The sequence below is a fragment of the Tenrec ecaudatus genome, unplaced genomic scaffold, assembly GCF_050624435.1.
Source record: "Tenrec ecaudatus isolate mTenEca1 unplaced genomic scaffold, mTenEca1.hap1 Scaffold_353, whole genome shotgun sequence".
NCBI classification, from domain to species: domain Eukaryota; kingdom Metazoa; phylum Chordata; class Mammalia; order Afrosoricida; family Tenrecidae; genus Tenrec; species Tenrec ecaudatus.
In genome coordinates this window covers 27,219-51,574 of record NW_027459077.1, presented here as the reverse complement: position 1 = coordinate 51,574, position 24,356 = coordinate 27,219, and the positions used below count along the sequence as shown (strand labels likewise).

The following is a 24,356-nucleotide window of genomic DNA, read 5'->3' as shown; positions in this document are numbered from 1 at the left end:
TAGCCTTTTATCTTAATCAGTAAATGCTTCAGGTCCTCTTGACTGCTGGCAAGCAAGGTGTGCCATCTGCATATGGAAAGTTGTTTATGAGCCTTTTTACAATCATGATGGTGCGTTCTTCTTGCAGTCTGGCTTCTGGGATCATTTTTCTCAGCATCCCCTTGATTGCCCAGTGACTGCTTCTGGGTCTTTCTATAGGCTCTGCATGAGAGCTATTAAGTATTCTTCGTAGAGTAATCCATAGGTTGTTTTGGGATACACAATCAAATGCCTGTGCATTGTCAACAAAACGCATCCATCTGATATCTACAATCATATAGTTCATCTCACATCCTCTTCTCAATCCAGCTTGAATTTCTGTCTTTTCTCTATGTATTGTTATAACTATTTTAAACTTATTATCAGCAAAAATTTACTTTCATGTGATATTATGATTTTGTTTTAATAATTTACACAACATATTAGGCCACTTTTCTTTGGAATGAGCAAATACATGAATTTCTTCCAGTTGGTTGATGGGGTAGCTGTTTCCTATAATACTTGACATGGATGAGGGAGTGTTTCCAGCTTATGGCTAGTTATTGAAATATCTCAATTGCTATTCTGTCCGTTCCTGAATCTTTTTTTTTCTTCAATATTTTCAGTGAAGCTTGGGCTTCTTCCTGTTATACTATAGGTTCTTGATTAAGATGCTACCTCTAAAATGGTTGAATGTGACCAAATTTTTGGGTACAGTAACTATGATTCTTTCATTCTTATTTTAATACTTCCTGCATTATTAAGCATATTTTCCATAGAATCCTTTGGTATTTTCGCTCAAGGCTTGAGTTTTTTCCTTATTTATTTCATTTTGAAAAATGCTGCATGTTGTTCTGTGTAGGATTTCTAACTGAATGTTCATGCATATTCATCATAATGCTTCACTTGTCTTCTTGAGCGAGCCTATAAAACTTTCAAGTCAGCTTTTACTTTGTCTTTAATTTTTCCATTTGCTTTAGTTGCTCTATGATCAATAAATAGCAAGGTTCAGAGTCCCTTCTGACATCTACTTTGATGTCTTCTATCTTTCCTGTCTTTTTAATGACCTTTTGCTCCCTTCATCTATGATGCTCATGATGTCATCCCAGAATCATCTAGTCTTTTATCATTAATGATCAGGCAATGCTGCAAGGCTATTATTGAGATATTCTCTAAATTCAGGTGGGATATACTCACCTGAATACTCTTATATTTTTATCCTACTAGACTTGTTCTCATCTTTTTCAGTTTCAATTTGAACTTGCACAATAGCAATTGATGGTCTGTTCCATAGTTTGCCTTGTTCTAATTCTGGATAAGGATACGGAGCTTCCCTATCTGCCTTTCCACACATTGAGGAGATTTGATTCTTGGGTGTTACATCCATGTGGCTTTGTTTACAACTACATATGTTAAAATGAAGGTATCTCATGATCATTTTAAAAATTCATAATTATTGCTCTAATAACATTTGCATATTCCCTGGTGAATTTTAATAAATGAGAATAAAATGGTTTGTTTCAAGTGTTTAAGACTTCCAAAATTAAAATGGAAAGCAATGTTCTGACTCAGTCAACAAGGAATATAAATTAGGGGATATATTTCTAATAATATTCTAACAGACAGACAAAGGTTATAAATATTTTAAATATTACATTTAAAATTAACATGTTAATGTGAATGAGTGAAAAATATTCACATATTTTCCATTTTCTTTTGCTCTCTGTCTTTAAAATATCACTACTTGTTTTCTCATAAGCATTCTAAAACTTTCAGAATACGAGAAGGTACCCACTAAAGGGAAAAAATAAATGGAATTTATTTTTCAAAACTATAAATTTAAAATTTTTAAATAAAACAACCTTTATCACCTTCAAAGTACTCTCCATTACCCTTAACACATTTGTCATATTTGTGATTCTATTCTTGGAAACATTAAAAGTCATCTGTTCGGATGGCTGACAGTACCTCCCTCATTATTTTCTTCACCTTCTGTGTCATCAAATTGCTGTCCTTTCATGTCCCTCTGGATTCACGGACATAAAAAGAAGGTGCACAGAGTGAGGTCAGGTGAGTTAAGATGCATGGGGCCAGAGGGGCATGCTGTTTTTTCACCCCAAATTGGCACACTGAGATGGCTACCTGAGCAGGTGCATTGTTGTGGTGGCAGAACCAGAGTCCCATCTGCCACAAATAAGGTCTTTTTTGTGGCACAGTTACTCTATCATTTCAGAACCTCTAAATAGAAAGCTTGATTAATAATCTGACCTGGTGGAAGGAACTCCAAGTGGATTATGAGTCAACATTTTTGTCTTTTTGAGATGTCGACGGATGTCTAGAATGAGTTTTATCATCAATCGGCATTTTACCTTTCTTGAAATAAGAAAAGCATTCATACACTTGAGTTTCTGAAGCATATTTTCCAGGCAGGAAATAAAATTTCACAACTGCATCCTGGTCTCTTAAATTGGCCAAAAGAAAAACTGATTTCCAGTGATATTACTTCTACAAAAAAAAAAAAAATTTCACTGAGACCAGAAAGAACTTTCCCAGGTGACGCCACTGGGTGCGCTAAGAGCAAGTTACTCACCTACCAAGAAAAATGCATAGTGTGAAAGTTATGCCCAGTGGGGCTTTTTTCTCCATTTGGGGGGCGGGGGTTCCCCCTCTTTATAGAAATGTCTTTTTAAAGTCCTTCAGTTTTCTAAAGTAAACTTCCCTTTTATTAAAATAAATGGCATTGCTGTTGAAGTGTAGACTCTTGTCCTTTTTAACAGTATGGGTTCGACCGTCCTACAAGTTGGATGTACACACGTGCCCTGTTAATTGCTAGCAGCGTTACGTGGTCAGGTTCAACGACTTCTCTGATCCTCAGCTTCCTTATTTATAAAACAGTAACAGGATCATTCGACATATAAAAAACAAACTTTTGAAAGGCAAGGATGTTACTTTGAGGACTAAGGTGCCATGGTCTTTTCAATTACCTCACACGCATGTGACCATGATAAGTTGGACACTGAATAAGGAAGACTGAAGAAGAGTCAACACATTTGAATCATGGTGCTGGCAAGAAAATATTGAGAATACAATGCATGTGAAGTGAATAAACCAATCTGTCTCAGAAGATGGGCAGCCATAATGCTGCTTGAACTTCATCTCATTTACTATGGGCATGATGGAGACCCGCCCCTAGAAAGGAATAGCACACTTGGTAAAGCAGAGGAGCAGAGACAAAGACGTCTTGACGCTGTGGTGCAACAATAGGATTGGACATAAGAACAGAGGGGGAGCGCGGCACGGGACTGGCATGTTGTGTCCTGTTTTACATGGGGTAACTGTACGTCAGAACAGACATAAGGGCACCGACAGCAGCAACAACCAATCCTACATATTTCATAAGGCTTTATCAATTATTCATTAAATGAATAACTGTACACAGATTTGTGTCTGGTGCCTTTTAAGTTTCAGGTAATTGTTAGTTCATGATATAAGTTTTCTTCTAGCTACTTTAACTTTCTGTGGTAATCTATTGCACTACTTGCTTGTCTTGATTTTCTCTGGGTGAAATATTGGAGTAAGTGTATGCTCATTGACTTTCTGGATTTTTTGGAACTTCTATGTCGACTTAATCTTTCCACTGTATCTAAAACATACTTTAAAGTCTTTACATCATACTTTCAAGCAAAAAATACCTCTTAATCATTATTTTCACACATCGGTATCTAAGGAGATCCTCTCAATCTCTATTATTTCTAAATGTTTGCCCAATAAGTTGATGTTGTAATATGGAATAATTCTTAATTACCTGGTTGTAAGCAAAAAATGCTTCTAATTAAACAACTGTTTTGAATAAATACAACTGTATTAGACATTTTATTGCTGCTAAATGATCCTTAGTCTTAGCATTCTGTGAGCAGCTATTTTTGAACCTGAAGTTCCACCCAAAATGAGGCACTGACATCAAGTAACAGAAAATATTGATACTGGTTCTTGGCTTCTTTAACAAGGAAACAGCAAAGGCCAGATATAAATTTCTTTTAAAAGAACCACTGAAAGTCCTTTACCTTTTTTTAAATGAGGTTTTCCTTATATATATTATTATTTATTTAATGAGTGCTGTTTTCTGAAACCTGATTCCAAGCTTTGATTTTGCCTCTATCAAAGTAATTATCTGGGATCGATATTTAGACTCATTGGTTTTGATTAAATACAAAGCTCTAGGGAACTATATGCTTTTTAACATGCAGAAGAAAGTTGCTATGTGATGGGATGTGCACACTGTGAAAGCAGTTTAATGCCCCGTTATGAGACAGTGCCTAATGCACGAGACATCTCTAGGTGGTTTTCACAGTATCATAGGAGAATTAACATAACGAATAATGACAAACACTTAAGTTAAGAGAACCACTGTGTCCTAATCTGTAGCTTGTAAAATCAAATTAGTAAATTAAAATTTGCATGTGAAGCAGTACAAACAATTCAGAACTGAGCTGTTTTACTAGTTCGTCTCCAAACTGAATAAATCACTTGGGTTTATTTTCAAATTATTTAATTTAAATAATTTTATTTAATTATGCAAAGCATAATTTACTTTAATAGTATAACAAATTATGAAAAATATCAATGAAAATGCTACTATAAGATTGTTATGACTCTTTTCTTGAGATGTTTAATCTGCATTTTTAATCAAAATTTGGAACTACCTGTTTCTGAAAGCAATAGCTTTTCATAATGCACCACATTTTAAAAAGATATACTAATCTATGTAAGAGAAAAAAACTGCTAACACTGAAAAGTGTAGTCTATCAAACATTAAATATGGTGCAATGGCCATTTTGTAGAGTTAATTAGTGAAATGGTGAAGCAATTATTAATCTCCAGAGTGGTCAATCGAATTTTCAGTAGAAATTGATCAAGCTTCTTCTGACTCAGAAACACCCTATGGCTAACTATTGATCAAGATTATATGATTATAATTCATATCCCACCCCCAGAGCACATGAAACAAATTATTTCAAAAGATTACTCAAAACATACACGCGATTGAGTTTAATAGAGAAAGTCTCACTAGTGTGAGTCTTGATTGGGTAGTTGCATAGGAAAACACACCTACCTGGCTAGGCTGAAGGCATCGTCGATCAAACCTGCTCGGTTACTGACTGAGAGAACCTATGAGGCCAACCAGAAAAATATTGTCCTGGTTAGAAATTTAGAATTAAAATCCAGGGTTCACATCTGAAAACGGATCTTAAAGAGAAAATCCAGAATTTACCTCATGGTTCCTTATTAACTGTTCGATTAATAATCTCCAATTCCTTAGGTCATAGTTGACCCTAAAGTATCTGGTTTGATTGATGTTCCCCAACAACCAGCTTCCTTTGCCCAGAGAAGTGATCCTGTGGTGCTCTACAAACAGCATGTTTTTCAGGATGAAATAGATTTAGATGTTAATGATATATAAAGCATATTTTCTTAATACCAAGTGTAAAGTTACTAATAATTATTATTGCTCAATTAAAAGCTAATCTTTCACGTAATCATTTGCATCTAGGATATACTAGTAAATGTTTAGTAGGTTATAACTAGCCTCTATTCCTGATAAAATCCCTATCCCCTACACATAGTAGTTTTTTCAACATACATGTGACCTAACATTTACTTGTGTCTGTGTGACATAGACTATATATGCATATAGTATGATTAGAATGAAGGGAAAAGTTTTGAGAACTACATTCTCTTAACGCGTTCAGTAAGAAAGTTATTAAAACAATCGAGCTCATTTATTTCAGAGTCATGGGTGTTCCTTGCCTCTTCCTTGTGCTTTCTTGGAAATACTATAAATAACAGATGATGCAGCATCATCAATAACGCCGGAAAAAGAAACTGCATTTACTTAAGACTCTAATATTTCTACACATAATTAAAAACAAAGATAATAAATTCTGCTTATTGGAATCACCTTGGAAAATAGTAACTTGATTATATTAGCCAGGTAATTCAATTAAAGAAAGCGAGCTGGTAAAAACAATCTTATAACTTCTTACACATTTAACTCCTTCAAATATGGTACATATGGAGAATGCTATTCATTTTCAATTGTTTCCTTATTTATTTACAAACCATAGGTCACAATTCCAATGATTTTGTACTTCATTGTGGATGCTTTCAGACCTTGTGTGTCCTAGAACCTGCATACTCTTTAAATAAAATATTTTTAATCTTTGTGCATAAATGTAAGGAAATATATGTAAGTGTACACGTATACATGTATAAAACCACTGCCATGGAGTCAGTTCTAACTCACAGTGACCCTATCGGGAAGAACGGAACTGCTGCTCCTGGTTATGAGGTCAGCTAGCCTCATCTTTCTCTGAAGGAACAGCTGGCTAGTTTGAACCAGCTTGCAGTCCAAATGCTTAGCTTGCTATGCCACCGTTTACTATAGCATGTGTTCATGTTCTCTATCTACAAAGCCTCCAGGATTCAGCAGAGCTTATGCTAAAACAGTGTCTCATGCCCAAGGGAAAAATAAATCATTTCCATGATAGCTCACACCAGAAAATGTATCACAGAGACCATGTGCAGCCCATTGGAGTCAGCTTCAGTCCATTGTCAATGTTTTTACATCTCAGACTCCAAATCAGGTTTTCCTATTATTTCCCCAAGGACGCATTCAAACATATAGTTTTTGAATGGAATCTCTTTACATAGAGTCCATCAGAAAATAATTCTACTACCACAAAAGGTATCGTGGACAAAAGTGGTCATTAATTGCTCAAAACTGGAATGAAGTGGAAGATTTAGTCCAAACATGCCAGCAAGATGAAGAGGCACCTATTACAGTCCACTAAAATATAATCCCAAACTATTGAAAAAAATCTAATATTTAATGTTTCAAAGCACTGTACTTTGGCCACATTTATATGTAGTACCCGTGCAAACGAGGCTCAGACAGTTGTAATTCAATTGTCCAACACAGCTGAAAATAGTCCATCTCAGGTCTTCCACCATCTAGGCTTCTTTCTAGTCTGGTCTATGCTCCTGACACAACGTGGTATAGTGCTTTTACTATCATAAAATACACATTTTCACATTCCTTCTCTCTTTTTAATTTGAAAGGAGAAATATGACAGTTAAAATAAACTAGAATAGGGGCAAGAAAGTCATGCCCGACTATACATCTATATACATAAATGTTTAAACTTCGATAGCATATTCCTTTTTTAAAACCACTTTACCTATAACCTGATGGACAAACAATGGCCTATAAGGTCCCTTTCAATGCTACAATTCAATGGAAAAGAAATGGTATACATTCTCTTAGGCTGACAATTGATCTCTAGTTTAATAGTGGTATGCAGAAGGAAAAGTCTATCAAGTTCTATTTTAGAGTATGAATGATTTTCTCTACCTATGAGACTTTATAATCTCCTTTTCTTCAAAACTTCAATGTTTATCCACACAATTGCTATAAAGAAGCTTTAGAATATCATCCCCATTTTATGGATGCAATGATGACAAGAGATATAGTTAACAAGAAAATGTGGCAAGTATAAAAAATAAAATTGAAACATTAAGGATACTGTTTCTGTTGATCAACTTTGACTTTATTTTCATGCATCTGTAAGTTCACAATGATCTATTCCTTATAAAATATTAAAATCATGTCTGAATTCACAGAATAAATTGGATCTCCCCACTCCTTAAGTAGTCACTTTATAGGTGATAATATTTAAAATTCAAGCCTCATATCTGATCATATAATTTAGGGTTTTACAGGTTTCAAATTGTCATGATTTATAATTATTAAATATAATTTAAAAGTTATTTCATGCTCATCTTTTATATAAATCTCATGTGATATATTTGGCTCTTGTTTTTAAATCAATTTTATTCAAAAATTTAAATCTATACTCAAATTAAAATAATATGTATGTATAAATGATAAAAGCAATTCTTACCCCTTTTATGTAGTCTGGTCAGTAAAAAAGAAGGAAAGGAAATAAAAGGCAACCATCTCCTGCTTTTAAGTTTGCCATAATTAAACTGATAACTAAAACCTGAAGGTTATTACTGTTCGTGAATAATTTTATGTCTCTGGTATAAGTGAAATCTGTAGAGAAATAATCCCTGGCAAGATATAGTAATACATTCTTAAATACCTTTTCAGTTCTAGTTAATTATATCCCTAAAATATTCTTCAAATTAACTAATGGCAAGCAATGAATTTTAAAGTGTTCTTTTTCCATGGCCTCGTGATGTACAGTGCATGATGAGAACCATAAAAAATTATGGAAGCTATATTTTGAGGGTCGGTAATAATAATTAAAATTTCTATTTGGAATGTTCCCAAAATGACACAAGTCTGAGGCCATATCAAAACACAGAGCAGTTAATACTTTAAAATATTTTAGTTCTTATCATTCATTTACCACCACCACACACCCAACACACACCCAACACACACACCCAACACACACACCCAACACACACACCTAACACACACACCCCAGGACCAAAAGAAGAAGGTGATATATTCTTTACAAACTTGGCTGGCTGCAGATGAGAAGAAATGTCAACCAGGATAACAAAACTGGAAATACACAATAAACTCTGTGATAACTTAGGTGGACTTCCTCCCTAAACTTGTAAGAGAATTAAATGAGATAATGTTCTGTAGCTCTTTAAGAGTCACTGGCATACACCCAATGACAAAGTGTTACATAACTAAGAGATCGCCCAGACAGCCTAACAAAACTTTACAATTTTATCCACGGTAAATAAGGGTGTGCTCATGAGAGAAGTATTAAAAATAACAGAAGAAAATCACAGCCCTAGACCTAGCTCTTTACCTAATTTGCCAACGGACTTGATCCAAGTTACCATCAAATTGTAATAAACTCATTTAGAAGATGGGGATTAAAATCATATTGCTTCTAAGGGCTTCTGAGTCTCAAGTAAGCCAATGCTGAAGGCAAAGGTGAGAGCACTTCAGCACTAGTTTAGTGTTTACTGACCTTTCAGAGCCAGTGTCTACTCTATTCTGACTGTGTTCTTTCCTAAAATGTAACTGAATGTATTGCCTGCCACTCTTGGGTAAGCAAATATCCAGTAAATATGCAAGCTATTACATTTATAATGCCTAGATTGTTGGTATTTTCTCATTGAAAATGAAAGAGAGAAAAAATTTTGGCTGTTTCTAATAACTTAAAAATTGACTTAATACTTTAGGTAGCGTTTTATGTCATCTTTAGAAATAATTATATATTTATCCAAAGGGCTTCAAAAATTTAACTCTCAAGAAAATATGATGATGATAATCAAATTTAAACTTTATAATTAACTATGGCCTTGTGTGAATATATGTGAAATAAAATCTTTACTGACCATGAAAAATTACAAAACATTGATCTGGTTGTTGTCATTAAAATTTGGCATTTTTTTACATGTGTTTATAACAATTGACCAATGCGTTTTTCTCCCTGGCTTAATGCAGATACTTTTCATGTACATTAGTTGTTTGTTTTGAATAAAATAGGAGATAACATATAAAAGAAGTTGAGGTTAACCAATCTTTTCTTTTTATCTAATTATAGTGTGGTGTCAGGTTTTTACTAGGCCTCATCGAAGTTCAGGACTTCAAGAGAAGACGGTGCATAGGTAAAATGACACTGAAAAAGGCAAACTAGAAAGATGACTTTTATTTTTAGCTTCACTGGGAATCGGTCACCCCAATTTGTGCATTTATAAAGCATTTATAAGGCCTTCAAGTGACATGTGGAAAACTTACTTGCTATTGAGTAAACACTTGACGGTATTGAGCAACCTTAAGTATTAAGTGTTACCATGTTCGTGTCAAATAGAGAACACTGCTGGGATTGAAACAAAAGGACACCTTACACTCTGATATGTGTGCAGTGCCTGACTGTGGGGTGGGGATGTGCCACTCACAATACCCCCTTCATAAATAGCATCCCCTAGAGTTTTAAAGCGTATACCTGTGCAGTTGTTCATAGCAGTTCTTCATATTAACATTGGTGATATTTAAGGCAAACATGTTGAAAGAATGGACTGTCATTATCCTGATTAATAACTCAAGATGAAGCAATCTCTCAAGTACAACCTGTATTGGTCAAGGGAAGGCTTATGGTCTTCCCAAAAAGGAGAAAGTAAAGGATAAAGAGGAAATACCTTCTCCAGCAGGTTTCCAGTAAGAACAGACTCCCTATAGCCCTCACCTTCTAAGCTGAGTGTTTAGGCTGATTCAAATATATAATCAGTAAGTACTTCTACATTTCTTTAACTTTCTCATTTCCACTCTACATTTCAAAGGGATATGTCGTAGTTTATTTCTGAAGATTATTATGTCTCATGTTTCTAAGAAATGTATGGAGGGATGGCATAATTCAAATCGTTGGACAATTACAACTCCCTAGTTTCATTCACCATGTAATAACATATTATGTATTCAAGTAAAGGTGCTTCATGGGGATAAAAGAGAATTATAAAGGAAAATAAGATAGTAAGTGTGAATTCAGAATCACGAAATAAACGCTAACTCAAAGCAATTAAAAGAACAAATTGTAATGAGTTATTTTAAAGGAGAAGAAACCAATAAATGTTACAGTCAGCATTTCAACGTACCACCACATTACATGTGAATGTCTTATATGCAATAAACGTGAATGGAATTGTAACTCTTTATAATATGCAGTTTCATATTAAAATTACATTAACACGAAATTATGAGTAACCTTCACCCCTGGGAATTACAAGTGTTTATGTTTCTGATAGTCAGATTACATTCTGGATTCAGTACATTTTGCCTATATGTAGCCATGCACCTATTTTGAGTACTTAACTGTGCCATGTATGAAATGAAACAAACATTTGTTTATTTACTTAAAACAAAAGATATATGCTCAAAATGATGTTTATAGCATAAAGAATTAAAATACACTAACAGCATTGGTGAAAGCAGCAAGGGGAAAAAGGTAGAAAAATGTGACCTTCTTAGTGCCACTGAAGTGTTAATAGAAGATGATCATCGCCTTTTCTCCAACTCGCTGGGAAGCAGAGCAAAAGGAACCCTCATGTGGACCCTGCTGTCCATGAAGGACTTAGAAGGGACTCAAGTACTCTTCTGTGAGTGATTGCAAATAGGCCCCTCTCCTGTTTGGCGCCATTTACACAGACAATAAGGAGCCCTGGTGGTGCTGGGGTCAAAGAGCAACAGCTGCTAACTAAGCGTCCCTGGTTCAGTCTCACAGCTCCTCTGGGGGTGAAAGAGGACACCGGTGTCCTGTGTGTGCAGGTACAGCCTGGGACACCCTAAGGGGCAGTGCTCCCGTGTCCGAGGACTGCTGGGAGTTGGAATCTATTTGATAGCACTGGGTCTGTGGGTAGAAAGACAATGAACTGGCTCTTCTCCCTGCACCTTGAGGTTTGACCCCCAAAGGGTGCACTTTGAGGACAACTCTAATCCTCTCCCTTCAAATCCAATAATTATAATTATCTAATCCCATGAAGGATATTGCTTCTCTGGTCTCTAAAAGAGATAGTCTGAAAATGCAAAGAAAGACAGTGGAATGGGATTAAAACTGTTGCCTCAGTTTCAGTTTGTGAGACACTGCTCTAATGGGAGTTCTGCTTACATTTTAATTAAATGTGTGATTATGAAATTATACAGTTTAAAACAGCTACGATGAGATCTACAAAAGCATTTAAATGTTTTCTCTTCACCATGAAAGGAACGAATAAACAAGAACTATATAGGCAGGGTGAAAGTGGATGAGTCAGAAATTATACCGAAGAGATCCTCTTATGCTTTCTTATCTTGTAGAGGTGATTATCATTCTTCCATCTTCTCTTTCTAGTTTGTCTTTATGCACATTTTTATAACCCCAGAAACCAGAGGTTAAGTTGCTGAACAATTATCTGAAACCAATTGTCCACAGGGGAGAATATATATCTTACCTGATTTGTTAGACACCCAAATAATTGCTTCTGAAGACACATGGCTTCTATTTCCTACCACAATGGTTAATGGAATCTGCCACAGGTAGCTGCAAAATAGAAGAGTAGCTTTAAAAATACAAATTGGTGTTCATTTGAAAAACATGCATCTTCAGAGGGATTTTTATTAATGCTTTTTAGGGAAGCTACCAAAAACAACAATAAAAAAAGCACTCAGACATCAAAGTAGATTCTAATTCATTGTTTCTATCTCACCAAGAAGACTGTGCACTCAGAAGTTTTCTGTCAATGTAGAAGAGATCTCCTAATAATATACTTTGCCAAAAAAACCCAAAATGTGTGCATTAGGAGTTAAAAGTGGCTAAATACTACAGTATATATTGATTTGAATCTTAAAATAATTCATTTCTATTGTTTTAATATTAAACACTAGTGATTTTATGTATTCACATTTCACCAATTTCTCCTTATTTATTTTATAACTGTTCAGAGAGATATTTTATTATATTTCCATAAGGTTAATATGGCACACATAAGGTGATTCAGGCAAAGAGAATAAAACAAGACTGACAAGATCCCCCTAAAATCCATATAAACACAATGCACCCGACAGGGCACACCTAATGTCCTGCTGATTTAAATGAAATTTCCAAATGGATTGGCCAAGCACCACCGATACTTAATGTTCAAATGTGGGTCAGAGTTATAAAAGAGAAACATTTGATAAGGTTTGCCTTTTATAGTAATAAAAATCAAGGCCTATATGTTTACATAAAGTATCTATTTAATCTGAAAGGCTAACCAGTTAATGATAGATGATTTTACATTGCGTTCAAGCATTATATTTTATTTTCTTGAAATATAACCTGATTCCTTCAACTAATCATTGTGCTATTGCTAAACAGCTGGAAGTTCAAAGCTAAGAACTGTCCCACGGGAGGAAAGTGGGGCAATCAGCAACTGTACACGTTTACAGGGTCAGTAACCCTATGCAGGGTCATGACGAGTCAGAATGGACTTGCTGACGTGGGCCTGTCTTGTTGTTTTAGTTTGCTTTTATCATTGTGTCATTGGCAAGACTTCACAACAAGCGAGCAATGAGTATTAAAGTCATATATTTTGTTTGTGATATAAGAAGCTATACTGTGTCAGCTTCATAACTGGAGAGCGACTGAAGAACTGAGAACCAGTGGAGACGCCGAGTGACTGATCATAAAATGGGCGTCTTTCTGGAGATTTGGGAAGAGCAGTGCTGAATCGGTCCCTCGACACATAATTGTTTTACGTGTCACAGAGTTCATTTCTCACACTCACAATTAATACATGGGAATTCATCAAGAGTAATATGTCAGATGGAAAAGAGGAAAATTCATTATGTCATAACAACTGCTATCCCCAAAGTCAAAAGTCAAAAGGCCATCCTTGACATTCTGAATTTTAAATGATAAGCTGAACTTCATCAGAGAAACATTTCTGAGTGCCAACCATGTGAAGGTACCCTGTTACACTGTAATTGACTCCACATAATCCATCATGAAAGAACCAATTTATTGTTGCCTAACCTGGTTCTTTGGATAGAAGTTAGTGAACAAAACAATTTATGTTCCTTAAGAGAGGCCTCGACGCATGCAATGAAAAATATGTGATAAATATATGACAATGGACACACCGTGGGAACATCACAGCCAGATTATTTTATTATTTTTTAAACAGCATCCCTCACCAAAGATAATTAATCTATTTTGGTTAATTGGAAAAATAAGTTAAGAGGCAATAGTACCTGGATCTAATCTAAATGCTGGATCTAATTTTCAATTTAAAACACAAGTTTATTTTTTGTGTGTACTTACAAACAATAGATATTGGAGACATTCAATTAATTACTCTCTGTAATTAGACCGAAAGGAACTGGGTGGAGTATAAGTAAAATGAAAGACCAAATCAATTTCTCTGTAAGACATAGACTAACTTTATGAACAAGACTTTATAGGTGTATATCTTCCACATTGAATTGACGATCTAAATTGTGAAGCCAAACAGATATTAATTAAAAAGCAAACAATATATACGACTAAAAACATCTAAAGACCCTCTAAATAAGTCTAAGACTCTAGTAGTATGTAATATTTTAAAAAGTGATTAGAAAAAATTAATGTGTGTAGTTAGATTATGTTCTTGTTGTTTCTGTTTAACTGATCATATGGATATCATATTTTAAGTAACAATAGAAAATTTTCAAAAAATATATCCCTTTCTTCAGTAGTTCTTAAGAATTCTGATTGTACTAACATGGAAAAGAATTGGTACGTTTTAAAAAGTGGAATGAGAAAAATCACACCCAGGAGTTGCTACTAACATTCACGAAGCATTGATGCACACAGGGAAACCCTCCGGAGACTGCTGCAGGCGGGGCCCATAAGGAAAGGGTGAGTGTGCGGACACACAGAATGCCCTGTCGCCCAAGACTCCCAGGAGGTGCCCCATGCTTCAGGTGGTATTAGTTAACAGTGAAATGTATTAAATTTATAATGAAATGAAGGAAAAACAAACTACGAAAATTCACAACTTCCTGTGTACCAAAGTCCTACCAAGGATTTTATGCACTTAAACACATTACTAAATATATGCAATTGTTAGAAATAGCAAAGATTCATTCTTCCTCTACTTAACAGCTAGGATGTACATTTATTACATATGGAAAAATAATTACATTACACATTTAAAATGTTCCAGGTAAGAGGTAATGATAATTGTCCCACAGAACAGTCATGGCAAAGCGAAAGTCATGATCAGTAAAGCTGGGTGCTTTGGGACCTACGGCTGGCCTGTAGAGTGGGGGGCCTTTGGCCACTTAACTGGGTTTGCTGATGCACAGAGCTGGAGCTAAGTGCTTTGGGCTGAACCTTACACAGGAGTGCCATGCTTGCTGGGTCTTTGTTATCACCTGGAAGAGAACTTGGTGACTTCTCCTGACAGGACAACCATGTCCTATGTATTTTTCACCTTGATTGTATGTAACCTGTAAACTTCCTTAAATAAAACCCTTTAATCTCAAATATTGTCTGTGAGTTCCCAGTTGCCCCTCCAATGAACGATCCAAGTCAGTAGCTGAAAAGTCGAGAGCCGTGGGAAACATTTATTTTAGCACGTCAGCAATGTCTCTTCTAGAGACCTCGGAAGGCTTGTACAAGGAGCACACAGACTTGATTTTCAAGCTTTAACTGAACATTAATATAAATTAAGCAATAATCTAAGTGGGGAATAGTAAATTCTCATCTAGAGATGGATTCTGTCCTACTAGGAAAATTATTTTAAATAATAGAATGTCATGTATATATTTTTTTTGCTCTGTTTGCCATTAAATGGATTCTGACGCATGGTCCTCCAACAGGTCGGGGTACAACTGCCTTAGGGTTGTCCCGGTCTGCTGTCTTAATGGGAGCACACTGCTCCCCCTTTCTGCCAGGGAGTGGCTGGCAGCTTCGACATGCCATCTTTGCTGGCGGCTGAGCACTTTAACACTACGCCACCAAGGGGATTTTAATTTTCCTCAACATTTTTATATACCAATTTCTCAGATTCAGAACCATCCAGGTGGTTTTATAATGCCAGCAGAAGCTAAGCGCTCTGTGCTAAAACTGCTTACTCATGCTGAGAGACTTTCCCCCGTGAAGAGCCAGGCTCCTGGCTGACACCTCTGATGCAGGTTATGGGCTGGCAGAGAATTTTTGTTCAATATTTGTTCTGTCATCTGGGTGTCCTTTCTGTTTTTCTGCATCGGGGAGGCCTGTGTCAGACTGTTCATTCTCAAAGGCATGGCCCCAATCTGGCTTCGCCACAGTCAAGTCGTTTTTGTGTACTTCGTGGTCCATGCCGAAGCGTGTTTCGCCTGGGGCCAGACGGTGGGTGATCAGGGCAGCCTTTGACAGCTGTGGAGACCCAGAGAAGGGGACGAAGCAGTGACAGGCAGATCCCGACAGGGTGAAGGGAGGAGTGTTATTCTGCGTGTTCGAGCAGTTTAATTGCAAAAGGCAACTCCTCATACCTGGTGAAGGCCTCTCTCTACTTGAGCCTTTAACCTCCATGTGCCCCCATCTTGACGAGAGTAGAGCAAACTGCAAAGTCAGCAGTTTGAAGCCTCCAGCTCTTCCGCTGGAGAAAGAAGGGGGTCCTACTCCCAGCCCCAGCTACAGTCTCAGAAACTCCCAGGCTAGTTCAACCCTGTGTTTAGGGGGGCTAGGAGTCGCCATCAACCTGATGGCGCAGAATTGGGTTTTCATCTGTATGGCAGCAGACCTGCAAGTCTGTCCCCGGCAGCATGGCTGGGTGAGAACCCAGGGCCAATCTTTCCATTCTAACTGCTGTGGAGCCCAGCTCCTTCCTACACCTATAGTATCGTATCGTATACTATAGTATCGTATCGTATTGTATAGTATAGCTGCTGTACCAGTATTTATCTCAATACAACAGTGAAGACTTCATGTTTTCTTAAATGGAGTTCCAATATCAGCCACCAGAAAATGTTCATGAATCTCCCTAACACTTTTATTCACATCAAGCTAACTTGGAGATGCTATCCATTCATGTAAGTTTAAAATATTCCCCACCAATCCTACATAATAATGGATGATGAAGTCCAGCATCCTAATTTCCCAAGGTGATAGGACACAGCATGAGTAAACTAATATGAGCACTTCTATTTACTTATTACTTTTGATCTCTATACTTGCCCTCCCTTCACCCCTCCAATCCCTTACCAGGGCATTCTATATATAAATTTAAAAACTGCCTGATTTGAAGTGTACTTTCTTACATTGACTCAGTCTTTACTGAAACAAAGTAGTAAAAATAAACTAGAAAAATTGGATAGAATGTTTATATTCTGAATTTTAAGTAATTAAATGGGTTCCCCAATGTTAAATTTATAGCAAATCAAAATTCAGGTGTGTTTTCTATAGTTTTAAACACCACATTTGAGGGAAAGAGAATATATTTTCATATTGCCACTTCTACTTAAGATCACCTTAAGGTATTTATTTAGTTTTTGAGTTTTGTTAACTAGGATAATATTTATTATCTAAATACTTTTGATTTGGTTTTCTAGATTGATCCCATTCAATTCACAACACACCTTAACTTTCTTAAAGATGATTAAAAAATATTATAACAAAAAGTAAAATATCATATCTCACATTTAAAATGATTAGAATAATTTAAAATAGTCTTCAATGAAATACCATAAGTGTGCTCATCAATCAGGGGTTAAAATATGTAAGGTATCGGCAGTAAAAGGAATCAAAAATACCATATGGAAATAAAGAAATAAAAAGAGTCTTAACTTATATTTCAGAATTATGTTGTCAAAATTATCTTAAAATATTAAAATTAAAAGGTGAATGGCAAAAAGAAAAGTTCCTATATTCATGTTAAATTAAAAGAGAGTCAGTGGTACCTGCTGTTTCGATGTTCAAAGGTTTTGGTCTTAGCACTTATATCATAAATGAAGCGTTGCTGGGTAATGGTTACCCTCTTTTCGGCTGTTGCATTTCCCAAGATGGTGATAACAGGATAGCCCTTCTGGAGCGTCCACTGATCCATGACTTCTTGTATATTTACATATTTTCCATTCCTCTTCAAAGCCTTTAGAACCCAAATTGGATAAATGAGCTTTATAAGCATGAATTATACATATAATTATATTAAATCATTTTCACTTTTACCTTTAATATTTACCTAAATATGAAACATTTCAAGATCAGTGAAGCTAATATAATGTGTTACTAAAATTAATTTTCTCACCTTAAGTTAGGCTTCATGCATATATATATGGAAGTTTCATTAGCATTAATTTTTTTTACATAATGGAGAATAAAATACATTTTACTGGTAAAGTAAATACATGCAGCATCATTAAATATCCCCAGTGTGTCTAGTTGGTATATTTAAATATTTGTCATGCACACAAGAAAACATATTTCCTTAAAAACTTGCAGTATTTCTCACTTTAGCATGACTCACTTCCCAAATATATTAAAATTGTATTCCATAATTATTATCTTTTTAAAGTATGAAAGGCATCAATAACATTAAGTACATTTAAATCCCATTGTATTTTTAGTACATTTTATATAGCTCATTACTATACATTTATAAATAATATGCGACAAAGGAAATAAAAGCTCAAAATGAAAACATACTGTCAGCGTCAATAAAAGTTACCAATGGTTTGGGTTCTTTTTCTTCCTATACTTTACCTCTGAGAAGGCATTCCAGAGATCATTTCTGGCTGCGTTGCCATACTTATGAATGGTTAAATAATCCTACAAAGAAAATAAGATTTGAATTACAATTTAACTGCTAAGCAATTACCAGTTAATATAATCATTTCTCAAATCAAATAAACAATTCTATTTGCTGTGCTTATATTGATACAAAGAGAAATACTCATAAAGGTTTATAAGAATTAAATTTTAAACTATTCAAAAAAACTTAAGCATAGCATATTTTCTAATTAAGTATCAAATAACTTTAATCTTTAAAAATTATTTTTGAGAGTTGAATCATTTATAGATTTGGGGGGGGGGTCAAAAAACATCCCTTCATTTATCATGTCAACCTTGGCTTTTTGAATTAAATTACCTCCCCAGTGTAATATTTTGGGAAACCTTGCCCATCAGGATTTTAGACTGGAATCTAAAAAAATATTTCATGGGATAAGAACAACTCTGACAATAACAAATCTTTACTGCGGTGGATGTCTTTCGAGTTCAGATTCCATGGAAGAGTATAAAATGAAAGCAATGTGTGGTTTTGTGTGACCCTTATCAGAAGGCCTAACTAAGAAAGATTTGGTCAAGTGGGACTGGCTGATTTTTGTCTACGTAGCCAGTGTAAATGAGTCCCAATGGCCTTCTGTTAGTCAAACAGGTAAGAGGTATCACTTTGCCCAAAGAGGACTGTTGTCACAGGCTTTCTAGTGCGAAGGTGCCTATTATCACAGAGATAAACATTGCTTTTCATTGACTTGATGAAAAAGTATTATTAAAAAGAAATTTTATCCTGGTCTAATATGTTTTTAATTTAGGAATTCCCAACTATTAGTTAAACCTACACACTCTCTTTCTAATTTAAGCCTTCCTCCTCTCTGGGAGGCATGGATGCATCGCGGTGAATGCGTCCTCAGTTATGACGACTGGGCACTTCGTTTTCCGATGTCGAAGTGGGAGAAGGAGAAGAACATAGATGATGTTAAGCAAAGTGTCTCATTTGAGATCCTTTCAGCCCTAGAACTTGGAGGTAACAGGCAAATGCTTAATTTACATGCCAGTTCTGAAACTGGGGGGAAAATGCTGACTCCATTGAGAACTTTATGTAAAGTGGGATGCTTTGGAGATAATTAAAGTTGTAGAAGCAGATTTTCTGAAATACAAATTGTAGCACCTGTGACAGATTGAGCTTTTGTGGGCAACTCACATGTTCAGATGGCACCTCCCACTTAATCAGACGCCTGGAGAAGCAACATCCACACTGACTTAGCAATGACAGATTTCTCATCAAGATGCTCTGGACAACTTTACTGCGAATTTAGATCTCCAAAGAACTAATCTGAACCTGGAGTTTAGCTTTGGGTAGGAGAGCTATATGAAGCACTCTCTATTTGAACCCTGGGACTAGGATTTAAATCATTTTCTGATTAGGTGTTAAAATTATTAGAAATTTTGCTTTTAATTTGTTTGTGTGTGTATCTTGGGGGAATCTCTTGAATACACTGAAAAACAATGGACATTGAAACTTATAAATGTATGTGAAACATCTATTTAAATGAGAACTATTATTGTTGAGTTCTGTTTATGCAGAGGTATTGGGATAATAAAAGAGAGGCAGCAAAGGGACACCGACGGATCTGGAAAGGACCGATGCAGGAATACAGGTTTCCCCTTGGGGTGGATCAGAATATCTACAGTCAGTCTACCATGAGATCGGTTGGATCTTAGCTTGATTTTGATCATTAGCTCAATGTCTTTTTTACTCTCCCAATTCTGTATAAGGCTCCAATTTGTTTCTAACAAGCTGAAATGGCAATCAGTCAGGATTAAGAAGGGGGTCTTCATATGCCAGGCTGGATATTCAGGATAGAAATGGTATGTTTTTGTTGGAATCCCATCAGCTTCAATATTCATGGCATTGGAATTCTTCAGATTTCAACTGTCTTTCCTCCCCAAACACATATTCTTTAGTTATCCCAGCCTTTCTCTTATACAACAACGATATACATATGGAAATATATTCTTAGTCTTTGGAGAATTACAAAGAAAATGTGAGGATCGTGCCTATTAAAAACCATATCATCTATTTATTCTTTTATTTCCATGAATTGTATAATGCACTTAGTATAGACCAGGAAGGTTTCGTGGGAATGGAGGAACAGTGATGGGCAAAAGGTCGTTGAGAAAAAAATGTAAATAACAAGATGCAATTTGAGTAGGTCCCTGTGACTGAAGCTGTGAAAGTCTTGGACCAAAAATTACAGAGCCAAAGCAATTCCAATGGTTGGTGCATGTTTACATCGAACGACTTTAAGTTCTATTCTAACCTACCAGTAAATGAATATGACAATGATTGGATAAGAAATTTATTAATAAATATAGACACATATATGAAAATCCAACATTAGATATGACATTACAATATAAATGTATAAAGTATAATGCTTTGACATCCACTGTAAGAACAGTGATGGGCTGTCTATACTAGATATTTCAGAAATGAAAGAAGTTGAAAATAATGAAGATGATTAGTTGAATATACTTATGAGACCTATCTAGCAATATAAACTGATTACAAGTTAAAAAGGGATTAACCGAAAGCATATTCTGATATATCTACCTATGGGAAAGCCAACATGCATAGTAGTTAAAAGTGAAGTGAACTACTTTAAAATGTAGTTAAAAGGAAGGTTCAATATTATATAACCCAAACCTCTCTGCCATCAAGTCAATGCTGACTCATAGTGACCCTCCGAGGGTTTCTGAACTGTAACTGTTTGCGGGAGTAGATAGCCCTGTCTTCCTCCCATGTACCTGCTGGTGGGTTTGAACTGCCAGCCATGTGGATCACAGTCCCACACGTAACTACTACACCACCAATAGTGATTGAGGTGATATTAGCTACAATAATCTTCTTAATAAGCTCAGGCTACTGAATAGGAAACTGAATTACGTAACCAACCAAAGGGTAGCATCACTAATAATTAAGGAATGTTTCACATAAAAAACTATAATGTCATTTGCCTCTCTTAACACTGAATTGCTTTATATTCCTTCACTTAATTCACATAACATTGGGATAGGTAATATAATCATTTAAGATATCAGGAAATTTGAAATCACAGACCCTGGTCCATATCCAAACCCCATACATATGTCTACAGCCCAATATCCACTAGATTCCCCAAAGATAATTAAGGGTCATATTCAAAGAAAGCTAAACTCACTCTCCTCCCCCAAACTGTCTCTTCTTGAGGGCTTTTCCCCAATGATGAATATGAACCAAAGAGTCATCTTTCACGCCTTCCTGTCCTTCCCGTCACATTACTGCTCTGATATCCTGAATCTTCCTCTAAGGTGCCACGCTACACATTACAGCTTCTCACCTGGACACAGCGCCTGCCACTGCTTCTTCTCTCTTTCAACCCTACCACACACCACTGTGCTAGCCAGCCAATACGGTGTGCTCAGAAAACACTACACCTTGAGCTCCCTCATGGACTAGCCCCGCTGTACTTCCTCAAGCCTCTTAGCACTTGTTGCCCAGTCTCAGATTAGCTACTTTATTTGAAGATGCCTAATACAATATTTTCTCTATTTCCTAGTTCTCCACTCAAACTTTACCTTTCTCCTTTACTGTGCAAATTCACTTTAATAGTCAAGTCTCAATTTTAATGCATTTTCCCTGAGAATCTTTGCCCACTTCTGCCTCCTTTCTAATTCTGAGCCAAGTACCTTGTACCCTATCAGAAGACATATTACTCTGTGTTTCAATTGCCTGCTCATTAATTTAACTGCCCACATAATCTAAAAACTCCCTAAGTAAATCCCACCCAAACCATTGGCATCCAGCTGTTTCCACTGCATGGTCGTCCTGTAGGAGGGAGTCACACTTCCAGTAGCATTTCCTAGAATTTTGCTTCTTTTGTTTTACAGAGATCTGCCATGTTTGGTTAAAACTACTTTGCTTTTGGTTAGCACAGAACACTTCCCCACTGCAGGACTAGCGCCTCTCGCCATAAGGTCAAAAACAAAATGGTACTGGTATCCAAATGATTATGATGTATACCACAAAGTAGAATTGCCCCCTTTGGGTGTCTAAAGTTATAAATCTTTACAGGAGCAGAAATCATATAGAGCAGCTGGTACTTTTGAACTATTGACCTTGCACTTAGCAGTTCAATAAGTGATCTAATATACCACCAGGGCTCTATTGTGTAAGGTAAGGACCTGGTTGTTTTGGCTTATCACTGTTTAACCAAACTGTGTTCCCAATATAGTACGCAATAAATGCTCAATCTGCGTGTGTTTTCTGAGGTTCCTTAGTCAATATGCTTTTCTATTACTAATTTGCAATGAAGTAAAAGATTTATTACACTGATAAAAGCAAGAAAACCAAACCCAGTGCCACTGAGTTCATTCTGACTCATAGCAACTCTGTATAGGCTTTCCCAACCACATCTGGACAGGCATGCACAGGCTCATCTTTCTTCTGTGGCTGTTGGGTTTGAACAACTGACCTTGAGATTAGCAACTCACACACCAACAGTGCTCCTTACTATTCACACCAGATTCGCTCAAATACTCAAACTCATTTTTCTCAGTGTTTATTTGTTATATATAATTTACATTAATACATATGCAGTTCCATATCAAAAGATTTTGAATGATTGAATATAATACCATTTTTGGTTTTCCACTTCTGGCTAACAAGTAGTACAGTTCATAACGTTTCATATATAAAAGCCAGTGGGACTAAGAAAGGCCAGAGGGAAAGTAAAATGTTGAGCTGAGGAAGTAAAGGCCTATTATCTTTCAAGGTTTACATGCAAATAGTTATGGAATGCTTACTCTCTTATTAATGAGTCTTTCCGCGTGTTAGGGCAGCAGATTAGCTGCATGAGTAGTCTATCCCTCAGGTTACAGAGGGACCATTCAATAAAAACCAAAGATGCATGACGTACTTTAGATGTGTTTAGCTGAAAGTAAAACGAAAATTTACCCTATGATGACTTTTCTTTATTTTTTTCCCCAGGATGACTTTCAAAGTGATAAAAACGGGTCCCATCCTCTAAGAAAAGGAAGATTACAGTAGAGGTGCAGCCCCTCCCTCCGGAGCACTTCACTGAGCCCCCTTAGTGGAATCTTTCCTCCAGTTTGGGCTCTTAGCAGCTGAGGCCCAAGCACAAGATTCAGATATCACAGTCGGCAGAGACAGAATTGTTCCTTCCATCAGATGTTAAAGACTCAAGAGACCTTTGCTTCAGATCCTGCAGCCAATACCTCAAATTTCTCCTTTATCAGAATTTTATGATGTCATGAATTATACATATTAGGATTATTTAGTATATAATTTAACCAACCTAGCTAAAACATGCTTCTGATGCACTAAGCAGTACCATTTGGATCTTGCAAAAGGCAGAATCCAGTCCTTAGCAGGATATGGCTGCCTAGAGTAGGTGAAGGTGAGACGTTGAACAAAGTCAGAATTCAGTTCATGAGTAAAAGGGAAGACTCGCTCATGAGCACACCACGAACAATGCTTTCTACAGTGAGACCAGGCCCCATGTTGCACGCAGTGACTCTGCTATGAGGATGTCATCTACTTGCACGACTAGTTTGAGAAATGATAAATAAATTCAGGCATTGATTTTTTTTTCCTGACTGTATGGCAGGAAGGTTGAAACAGGTTTAAAACATTATTTCTTTCTATCACGATAAAATGTGCCTTGAACAATTGATACCAAAATATGTCAGTGTTTGGCTTTCTGACATTTAAACAGCACTTTTCGATGGGGGCAATAATTCAATACGGACTTTTATAAGAGAGCAAGGAGAGGGACACAATACTACAGGCACACTTGCCACTCTCTCTGGTAAGAGAGGATGGGCGTGCCCCCTGTCCTCAGACAACCCCATGCTCCCTTCGAGGTCTGTGAATGCCCGTGGAGTAGAGCAAAGAAGGGAAGGAAGATCATTGAAATGTATGTCCTGTCTTGGTGACAGGAGCTGGGTGGGGGCCATGTCAGCAACTGGATCTGAGAGTTCTGTAGCTCGACTCTGGCTGCCTCTCTGTATTTCACAGAACCCTTTAGT

The 24,356-nt window shown here is 36.3% G+C and overlaps 1 protein-coding gene across 3 annotated transcripts in view; it reads right to left on the bottom strand.

Moving 5' to 3' along the window:
* Window positions 1-24,356, bottom strand: part of LOC142436488 (thyrotropin-releasing hormone-degrading ectoenzyme-like) — a 246,916-nt gene that overhangs the window by 209,250 nt on the left and 13,310 nt on the right. For all 3 annotated transcript variants that reach the window (XR_012781968.1, XM_075540107.1, XM_075540108.1), the window contains exons 2-6: window positions 18,249-18,314; window positions 17,447-17,634; window positions 11,995-12,083; window positions 5,291-5,424; window positions 5,132-5,187 (exon numbers count right to left, since the gene is read on the bottom strand). Coding sequence is in view for 2 of the 3 variants with exons in the window: in XM_075540107.1 (XP_075396222.1) it covers window positions 5,132-5,187; window positions 5,291-5,424; window positions 11,995-12,083; window positions 17,447-17,634; window positions 18,249-18,314 (533 nt within the window). In the remaining variant the exon portion in view is untranslated. The remainder of the gene's footprint in view (window positions 1-5,131; window positions 5,188-5,290; window positions 5,425-11,994; window positions 12,084-17,446; window positions 17,635-18,248; window positions 18,315-24,356) is intronic.